A 10,789-nucleotide genomic window follows, 5' to 3' on the forward strand; every position below is an offset into this window, starting at 1 on the left:
CCTTCTGGTTCTCTAGTTTCTCCACCCATTTCTGGCAGCACTGTCAGTAATTACCCCTCCGCCTGAGGCACGATGACTGTAATGGATTGCTTGTTTACTCTCTGCCACTGAGAAGGGCTGAGGGGTGCGGTCACACCCCGGGTTCATTGGACTGACAGCCATGGGAGGGGTAGGGTACAGACTTGTTTTAATTTTTATTTTTTTCAGCCCTTTAGAACTCCACTAAGAAAGCTGGCATTCACGAGATGGGCCGTATTATGTAAAATCAGTTTACTGTGAACCTTGTCTCTGGGGGTCTCAGATGGGCGTTTTAGTAGTGGCTTTAAATACAAGTAGCAGCAGACCACGGCTGTGCTTACCCCTGCGTCGCAGTGTTGCTCTCGCATTTGATGCGAATCATGTAGACCCACAGAAGTCGGTAGAGGGACTCTAGTGCTACCCGTGCCATTTTAGGGTCCTTGCTCTGTAATGATGAAGTTTATGTAGTGAGAAATCCAGTTTGCGATTTTGAGTTGAATAAATGAATAAACTACATACCTTCAGATTGGAGAGGCAGTTGTTGAGGAAGACATGCCATCTGTTGAGGAAGAACTGTTTTTGGCTGACACACAGCAGACATGTCACTAGTGGGTACAGAGCCTAAAAAAACAGAGAGAAGGGTACATAGTGTTCAAAGTGCCGTCAAAAAGTATGAAACACTACATCTTATGAAATCCAGACTGACCAGTGAATGCTTCTTTCTTGTTGAAAGGTCCAAGGTAGAATCATACAAGCTCTCCACAAAGTTCCTTAAACAGGGAACATTCACCTCATTCTTGACAGCCTATTAAAGAATGGAAAGACAATAATAATAATGAGGATCAAAACGTTTGTAGACATTTCTACCAAAATAAGGATTAAAAAGGGTGATATATGGCTATATACGTTATTAAAACAATTACTTGACCAACAGGTCATATACAATGATGTGTGAGTGGATTGTAATGTTCAAAATACATGTAAATAACATCCAATTTGCAGAGTGTTGACAGATCTTTATAACATTCTCTAACCGCTGCTACAGGAACTAGAATTTCCACAAAGAATCCAGCCAAAGCATGTTTGATGTCTTTGTCCTTCACTTCCAGGAAATACTGCGCACACTCCTGTAACAGAAAGGAGCATAGCATAGAGAAAAACTGTTAGCCTTCACATTCTTGAGAGCTAATTTCATTGAGCTTATCACTATAGCCTTATCTAAGTCTCTATATTCAGTATAAATGTATTTAAAATAAATATAATAAATTAAATATTAAACAAATGAACAAAATAAATCAATAAAAAGGCTACAGTACAAATGTATGCTTTGTGAAATGTCTTAATATTCTACATTTACCTGTATGAACTGAAAGGAGGCTTCAAACTCCTCTACAGGATACATTTTCACTCGGAAGAACTTCACGCCCATGATGAGGCTGATGGTGCTTTGGACCACGTATGGGCTCTGCTCCTTCTGACGGAGCTCCTTCAGCTCACTCATGAACCTCTTTTTAACAGCAGGAAATCTACACAAAAAAAATTTTATGATGGACAGATAAATCACTGGCTTGAGGGCAAGCGTTATACTTCACAAGCACTTACAAAGAGAAATCGAGTCGATTATATGTTAGATGATATATGAGGTAGAAAAAAGCGTTTTAAGATTTTACTCATTTCTATGACTTCACAGTTTTAAAAAAGCTACATTTCTGGAACATAAAATAAAATCAAATAACACAGCACTGGTGCCCCTGCCCTCTCACAAGCCAGACCCCAAGCTGTCAAATAAGACAACCAGAGACCTGGTAACATCTCTTGAGCAAGCAAACACCAACAGACAACAGTTTCCCAGATTATTTCACCCAACCAAGGCGAAAATAAAAGAGACGCACAGGGCAACTGTTTTGCAACAGGCGCAGTTGTTTTGTAGAGTACCACACAGATTATAGGAATTACACTTATGTACAGAGGATGCTAAGCATTCAGACCACTTGAAAGCTATGTGAGGTAGAAAAAAAGCGTTTTAAGATTTTACTCATTTCTATGACTTCACAGTTTTAAAAAAGCTACATTTCTGGAAAATAAAATAAAATCAAATAACACAGCACTGGTGCCCCTGCCCTCTCACAAGCCAGACCCCAAGCTGTCAAATAAGACAACCAGAGACCTGGTAACATCTCTTGAGCAAGCAAACACCAACAGACAACAGTTTCCCAGATTATTTCACCCAACCAAGGCGAAAATAAAAGAGACGCACAGGGCAACTGTTTTGCAACAGGCGCAGTTGTTTTGTAGAGTACCACACAGATTATAGGAATGACACTTATGTACAGAGGATGCTAAGCATTCAGACCACTTGAAAGCTATGTGCTTCTGAAGATCTAGAAACACAAAGGCTGATTTCCAGACCTTTCTGCCCCCTTCAGTATGTTTTCTGCACATTTCAAAAAGCACAGTTCAACACTGCTAAACAAAAATTGTTGGATTGAGTACTTGCTTTGCTTGTGCTAAGACTCCGATAACTTCTGCATAGAGATCAGCTACAATGTGCATGTTGGCAGTGTTGGGTCCATGATACCTAGTCATAAAAACAAATGTAAACAGTAAAGCAGATGTATGAATTTATATGAATTTATACATTTTACTAAATGTATCCAATAGAGGAAAAAGTCTCTTACCCCTCTTTATATATAAAGTGCTTAAAAGCCAAATTAATGACTTCATGGACCAAACCATCCACAACTGGGTGGAGGGGCATCTGGCCAAAAACACAAACAGTATCACATTTTATAATTTGGTTTTGATTGGCCAATTATGGCTTTCTGTGATTTCAAAAACCTTTGTATAATAACCACTAAACTGTGTATCTCTTCTAAGCCTTAATCTATGGCTAAATTTGCCATTTTGTTGCCAAAGGAAACAAAACACAATTCGCTATAAAATTTGAAGCTGACTGGGACAATTTTGATTGTCTGGCAAGGCAATAACCACCATAGATCCTTGGTGAGGATCTACAGACAAACTTGTACATTCAGTTCTCCTCACTCTTAAATATTTGTTTACATCTTTAAAGTCTGTTGGTTATATTTGCATCTAAACTTATTTAGATGCAAATCAAAGTGTGTGTGTTACCTGTTTGAGAACCTCTATGAGCACAAGAGAGAAGATGAAGTCGATGGCTAGGTCTCTCCTCTCCAGCAGATAATCTTTCTGCTGCTCATCACTGGGAAAGAGAGAATGTAAACAGATCATGTAAGCCAATTTTGCTCCCACCCTCTCACACATTCACTAAAATATCATTTCTCAATGATGAAATGGAGTTTTGCACTCCAGCTACAGGAAGCAGAAGTCACAGAAGCATCTGAGTCACTCAACACCCACTTGGCTATCTGATGTCACTGGGCTATTCTTGGCACTATTGTGTCAAATCATCCAGTTAAGACAGAAGTCATCAGGCCAAGTGACAATATTGCATTACAGTCTTTAAAAAAAATGTTTTTGAAATCAAGTAAAGACATTTACTATGTTAAAAACGATTCCTACTTCAAATAAATGCTGAAAAATCCTGAAAATGTTTACACAAAAATATGAATACAAATATATGGCTCAAACGTTAACAGACATGAGCAATACCCACAAAACTCCAACTGTGAACAGTTAAACTGCCTGCTGTTCTTCAGAAAAATCCTTCAGGTCCCACAAATTCTTTGGTTAAAGTCTCTTAATGCATCGTTTTCCCTTCTGGAGCATCATGACGGTTTGACCCTTCTATAATAGTTGCATTTGAGGTAGATTTGCATTATTTAACTCTATTATGCTTAATTAACTATATCATACTGTATTACGCTTAAATGATCAGCCTTATCTAAGCGATACAAACGGGACTCACTTTTTGGACTTTGTATTTGAACGTGGTCGGTACTCATAGGATTCATCGTCAACTCCATTCTGTCTTTTGTACCAGTCAAACAGGGTTCGCAGGATAGATGGTAGGCAATACTCGGCCAGAGAACTCATTGTGCTGATCAACTGAAAAAAAGATAGCATGTATTAATCTCCACATAAACAAACTAAAAATACACCTAGTGCTTAATACTGTATGTAGGCCATGTATTTTAATGGTGCATATTCAGGAGAAAGTTATTTTGAGTGTGGAGGTGGTCTTGGTGAAAGCAGAGACTTTGTGCGAGCATGTGTCTTAAAGGGTTAGTTCACCCAAAAATGAAAATTAGCCCATAAATTACTCACCCTCAAGTCATCCTAGGTGTATATGACTTTCTTCTTCCTTCTGAGCGGCGCATGCTGCAACGCTGACCTCATGCGTCATTCCCCCGGAACTGCTTCCAGTGTACAACAGTGAGCGCAAGCTACATTAAAGTGATTATTACGTTTTGAATATGGATATTTTTCTTACAAAAACGCATCGATTCGCTACAGAAGGCCTTTGTTCACCCCCCGGAGCCGTGTGAGACACTTTTTTTTAATGGATGGGCGCTTTTTATTTAACTGCTTTTGGACGGATGCATGCAACACCCGCTGAGTGGCATTAAACAGCTTGAAAGATCAAAGACCATTTTTAATATAACTCCGACTGGATTCGTCTGAAAGAAGAAAGTCATATACACCTAGGATGACTTGAGGGTGAGTAATTTATGGGCTAATTTTCATTTTTGGGTGAACTAACCCTTTAAATGTGTATCCAAGATGCAAAGACAGCGAGAAAAGAGGAGGGAGTTGGGGTAATGAGTGCAGGAAGGAAAGGCGGTCCCTGGTGAGGACTCGACACACAGGAAAGGGAGGGAGAATGGGTGGTGTTCAGGGGCTGAGGGTGAACACAGCGAGCCCTTCATTCCCTGATGAACCCTGGGAGAAGAATCACCTCTCAGTGAGGCTGCTGAAAAGCCCAGGGGATCATGGGTACAAACGCAGCCCTGTGAGTTCTGAATGAGGCTGCTATTCACCTGCCTCCAACACACAAACACACACACACATACATGCATACAGAAACAAACTTACAAATTCAGGGCAGGGAACACACACTCCACCCAAGCCAGCAATAAAAAGACCTTTCATTCTGGGCTTTCGATACATTTACTCAAGGTTATATGAAATTAAATTCTGTTTTTTAGACATTTTGTACATTTATTAATTTTGCAGATACTTTTGTCATTCATTTACACAGTTCATTGTAATGGGTAAGTTTAGGAATAGTAATTATATAACAAACCAAACATTAAGGATTTTTTTGTTTCTGCAGTTTGGCTTTTGGTTTAGATTTTTTTACTTGCCCTGACAGGCTGCAAACTTACAATGTTCACTTTTTAAATTAATTTAAATAAAAAATTCCTTATTTACATTAATAATTTTTTTAAAACATAATTTTAAATATATGTATAATAAAATTTTGCAATTATATTTTATATTTGTATTAATTTTATATAATATTTTTGTTTTTACACTTTTTAATCAAATTGAAAATAACCTTTGCAATAAAAATGAGACATTTTATACATTTATTCATTTTGTAGATACTTTTGTCATTCATTTACAAATGAGTTAACTGTAAAAATAGAGTTTGAGAAATATATTCATATAACAAATATTACTCATTCTGGCCCCGATGTAAAATTATAATTGATTTATTTAAATTTAATGTAATTTAATTCCATATTTACATTTAGAATTGTACAAATTCAAATTTGGTAATCTCTCTCTCTATACAGTATATATAGTTGTGTGTGTGTATAGATACATATGAATGTATATATCTACAGTATATTTATATTTTATATTATTTTTTTCATGTTATTATGGTCTCACAATTTTTTGATCAAATTGCAAAGAAAAACTGGAAATTTGCAATGAAAATTAAATGCAATCCTTATTGTTGAGCCCTGTATAAAACAATCAGAAACAATTATGTGTAAATTATAGAGAAATAATGTCTCGCCCACTGCACAACATGTTTGATGACCTGATGGAGCATGCAATGTCTCCTCCTATCGTGAATTTAGGCATAAAACTCTCTTATCTAATCTATCAGAAATGCAAATGGACTTGTTCACTCCCAGACAGCCAGACAAGCCAAAAACCACATCAGGCTTTTACTGAGGTCACTTTGAATGCTTTAAAGGCTAGACAGATCCATGAATCTATTTTAATAATTCACAAAGTCAGATTAATTTTTTGGCACAGCCAGGCAGCTAAAAGGCTGTTTCTTGTCTTTCCGCTGGGACATCTGTCCACGGACTGGACATGGGGACGTGTGCATATGTTCAGGGGGCATTAAGCAAACAGTACTTACTTGGTCAAACTGCGGATCTTCACCCCTCTGAAGAGACTTTACCAAAGGTTTTTCCTGTAAAAACAACAGAAAAATGTAAAAATGAATTTAATGCATTCTTAAAGAATGAAAGTATTTTGTTGAGGGAAAAAAAATATCTTCCTGACCCCAAACTTTTAAACAGCAGTGTGTATATACAAACAGGGCAACCTGCAGAGTCTTACAATGTGAAAAAGCTGATCTTAGCAACTATCACAGATCGGACATGCTGATTAAACAACACAGGTTGTGTAAAAAACAAACTGACCTACATTTCGTACTCCTACTCAGGTAACATAAGATGTTTCAAAGACCCAGAATTGCGTGTAGCTTCTTTTCAGGAGACAGCAGTTAATAAGTGATTTGGATATTCAAATACTATTATCATTTTGTTATTTGGATTTTAGGCCCAGAACAGACTGTCTTCTCTGACCCAGCTGGGCTAGTCAGACATAACACTTTCAGACTGTGTTAAATTTAATTTGAGCTCATTCAGTCCACTGAAGCACCACTTTCATCTTAGGTTAATAAATATTTCAGTTGCTGGAGTCATTTGAGGGAGAAACAGATGAGAGGGCAGACAAGGACAGGGCAATCCCTCAAGGCTTTGTTAATGGACCGCCTTATGCTCTTGCAGGACCTTTCTCCACTTCTGCATAAAAAGACTGGGGTATGTCAAGACATGACCGCCCCATAAAAACACTCTAGTTGTGTCTGAAGAGAAAGAAAAGTAAATAACATCCAGAAACCAAAAAGATACTGCAGCTATGAATCGCTCTATTTACTGTTCAAATACAATCGGTCAGAGGGATGTCGTTGTGCAAATAAACTGCAGATAATCCAGGTCATACTATTCTTTATCAAACAATACATTACACAACTGTGGCTGAACAATTCAGGTAACATGATCTTAGATTTTTTTTAGAAAATTAGAAGAAGAAGATGAGCTCATCCTGGTGGCAGATGTTTTGAGGGACACAATATATCTGTCCTGGGAAAGGTTAATTAACACTAGCCTGCCTGTCGGCCATGAAACTAGCAGCTCGCTGTTAAACACGCAAGCAGGTAAATTTGCCTGTTGTCTGGAAAATACTAATGAGGCTGGCAAGTGTTCAGTGTCTTTAGAGATAAACAATCGATATTTTAACACTAACATCTCATCTGTATTTTCCATTTCTGACATATATGAATTTAATTTCTATTGACAAGAACCATACATAGATGTAGGGTCACGTGCTGAGCTACATAAACAACTAGGGTTAGCCGGATTAGCTTATATTTCCTTATTAGATTCAGTCCAAACAAGTCATTCCAACAGTCCATATGGTCAGCCATCTCCACAGTCCTCAGAGACAGATGACTACTGGGACTGGAATGGTCACAGGTCTCAAGATCGTAACCTTCAATAGTTCAAAACTGTCACTCACCAAAGGTTCGGCCATGACGATACGTATTTTGCGCTCTGAGATGGTGGTGAAGTTGGCGAAGAGGCTCTTGAGCACGTATTCGCCCGGACGGCTCTCTGGGTCCACGCTGATGGGCATCATGGCTGGCGGCCCCTTCTCACCCTGCGAGCAGCAAACTGGTGGGACAGGAGGCTTGCTGTACCCTGGTGAAGCTTTAGACAAAAAAAGAGAAGAATAAATAATATTAAAATTATAAATAAATATGTACATGGAAATGAGGTGTTCTTAGTGTGTCTAAAATACTGCATGTATTGTATTTGTCTTTTTCAGAAGCCCAAAAATGGAAAATCTGCATTATTTCAGAATAAATCACATGCATTTTCTACTGTTATAGTTTAGAGGTCAAAAACTATTTGAATGTATACAATCAATTATTGTATTCCAGACAATGACCCTTTTCGTAATCCAGACAGTGAAATCCATTTCAGAGTTTCCCAACAATTCTCATTCTGCAGCTTGCCAGCGACTGAAACCTGTGTACACAAAGTAACGCCCAGATTTCCTCAACACAAACTAAAGTAACACCCTAGAAGCAGAAAGGTCGATTTCATATCAAGAAGTTGTAATATTCTTTCACAGAGCTCACAAACACACACACACACACACACACACACACAAACTACTGGACTGTACTGTAAGTAACAGTGGTCGAGTTGCAGAGGGGGCATTTGACAGTCACAGCAGTGATCATTTTGACAACAAATTTTGATCTAGTTTTAGACACAGTCTTATCATATGTTGACGAAAACAATTCGTTACACATGGCTTAAACTGGGTTTTGCTTTCCTTTGAATAGAACAAAAAGATCTTTGTAATCTACAGTATTTCACCCCTGAAAACAACTAGTAGTTTACAAATTTTTAATCCACTTTTTTCAATCTAAAGTTTAATATATTTAATATATTTTGCACCCAGAGGCGTGTCCCCTCAGATTTCTGAGCCAAGTGCATTTTGAATGCAGCTTCCAAAAGACAAAAATAGCCAAATAATATTTTTTATATTTGATACAATCGCACCGGTGTGATTAGATTGTTCAGTACGGCACAGCATCAGCTGCTAAATTCAAATCTGCATTCACTGGCTGGAGCTGAGCCAGAAACACACGCGTCTTTACAGTGCTGCGCATTATAACCAATCACACACGATTCTGTTGAGCTTATGAATGCAATGGCCAATCAGAGACGTTCAGATGAGTCATTTGAGAGTGCCTATGGCTAGACTGAATGAAAATGTTCTTTGCTCTCTGTAAAATGAAAGTGTTATAATTAGTAACTTACAATATTGTTATTAAATTCACATTAAATACAAAGTCAGTCGTATTAAAATATTTTATGGCATGACACACATATCTAGTACTTAAAGGGGTCATATGATGCTGCTAAAAAGAACATTATTTATTAACACGTTTGAAAATATTTCGAATAAAAAATTTTTTTTTTAAAATAAAACATAAGCCTATATCACATCAGGTATACAGTGCTATCGTGGCTGCTGTGTGTCACATGACAAGCATGACCCCCCCCCCCACGTGCCCCCTCAAAAATCATGAGTGCATGAACCCGGTTTACAGCGTCCATATTTTCTTGATATTACATTGTCAAATGTTTCATTGTACATGGGCAGCCCAAATGCTAAAACTAAATTTGATTAAATAATATTCTTTAATAATAAATTGATTAATTTATAAATACTTCTTATTTATAAAAATGTATAAACTAAAAAAAATTGTTAATTATTAATATAATTAATAATTGTATTAATATTTCCTTCGTTTCATTGCATTCTACCTGACTGCACAATCATTCATTAACATACTGTACACTGCAGTTGGCAACAAACATTTCTTAATTTCATCAAACCATCTTAGATCGATATATTTCTTCAACAAAATAAACTGTGTGTTTTGCTATTATATTATCTAAACACCAATAAAAGCTCATGGGTAAGTTTGAAGCTCGCCTTGCATTTGTTCAACTACGCTGTGTCACATTTGACTAATTCTGTTACTTAAACACTATGTTCGTTTACAAGTTTCATCATCATTCATTGACAGATTCTCACTCACTGCTCTTTCTCTCTCTCTCTTGTAGCACCTACCCAGACCTTTCATGAAGTTTACCATGCTGGTTTTATTCCAGCACATGACTGTGCTGTCCATAGTAGGGGAGCAGCATATGGGATCCAGTTTTCCAAACTTCACAAGTCCTTATCAGTCACTTCAGTGATAGCAAGACCTTCTCCCAATCACCACTTGCCCCATACTATAAAGGTCCCAGTGCGAGTCGAAACAAAAGTCCGAAAATTAGGTGATAACAGATCCGCATGTGTGCTCGCCTCTTCTGAAAGCTCTCTATTGCAGTGTAAACGTCCACTGCCTCTCGAGACTGAATATCAGGCTGGAATATTTAGCTGAGGCCTGGGCAAGTGTGCAGGACTGACATGCTACAGTGGCATAGCTGCAGGGCTATATTTATCCCTGAGTACACACTATACGTCCTGATCTCTCCTCCGCCACTAACCAACAGTGTAAACATAATTCGATTGGGCACAGACTCACTCACTTTCACTCCCTTGTTTGCACATATGTAGAAACACAGGCGGCGTAAAGTGAGATAAACTATCTAGCTTCTGAATTCCACCGACCGACTCCATTACACAATCTTCCCTTGGGAAAACCGCCATGGGCAGCAAATGAGAAGCCAACTAGGCTTGCAAAGCTCAATAAAAATATTGCATTAACAAAACGCATAAACAGATCTCAAGCATTAAAATGTCAATAAATAAAGATAAACAAACTATTTTTCTAATTTACTTAAAAATTTTATATATATATATTATATATTGTATATGTATATATGTATTGTAAATATATTTATTTATTTATTTTATTTAGTCATTTATCAGACGCTTTTATCCAAAGTGACTTACAAATGAGGACAACAGAAGCAATCAATTGTAGTATTAAAACAACTAAAAACAGATC

At 37.5% G+C, this 10,789-nt stretch overlaps 1 protein-coding gene across 1 annotated transcript in view; it reads right to left on the reverse strand.

Moving 5' to 3' along the window:
- Nucleotides 1-10,789, reverse strand: part of LOC107746661 (protein furry homolog) — a gene marked incomplete at its 3' end in the record, with an annotated part of 40,679 nt that overhangs the window by 19,332 nt on the left and 10,558 nt on the right. The window contains exons 2-12 of the mRNA XM_016560966.1: nucleotides 7,768-7,958; nucleotides 6,323-6,376; nucleotides 3,908-4,047; nucleotides 3,151-3,241; nucleotides 2,697-2,776; nucleotides 2,516-2,596; nucleotides 1,376-1,544; nucleotides 1,053-1,145; nucleotides 725-823; nucleotides 538-639; nucleotides 360-463 (exon numbers count right to left, since the gene is read on the reverse strand). Coding sequence (XP_016416452.1) covers nucleotides 360-463; nucleotides 538-639; nucleotides 725-823; nucleotides 1,053-1,145; nucleotides 1,376-1,544; nucleotides 2,516-2,596; nucleotides 2,697-2,776; nucleotides 3,151-3,241; nucleotides 3,908-4,047; nucleotides 6,323-6,376; nucleotides 7,768-7,958 — 1,204 coding nt within the window. The remainder of the gene's footprint in view (nucleotides 1-359; nucleotides 464-537; nucleotides 640-724; nucleotides 824-1,052; nucleotides 1,146-1,375; nucleotides 1,545-2,515; nucleotides 2,597-2,696; nucleotides 2,777-3,150; nucleotides 3,242-3,907; nucleotides 4,048-6,322; nucleotides 6,377-7,767; nucleotides 7,959-10,789) is intronic.

This window comes from Sinocyclocheilus rhinocerous, unplaced genomic scaffold (genome assembly GCF_001515625.1).
Source record: "Sinocyclocheilus rhinocerous isolate Xijiao unplaced genomic scaffold, SAMN03320098_v1.1 scaffold259, whole genome shotgun sequence".
NCBI lineage: Eukaryota > Metazoa > Chordata > Actinopteri > Cypriniformes > Cyprinidae > Sinocyclocheilus > Sinocyclocheilus rhinocerous.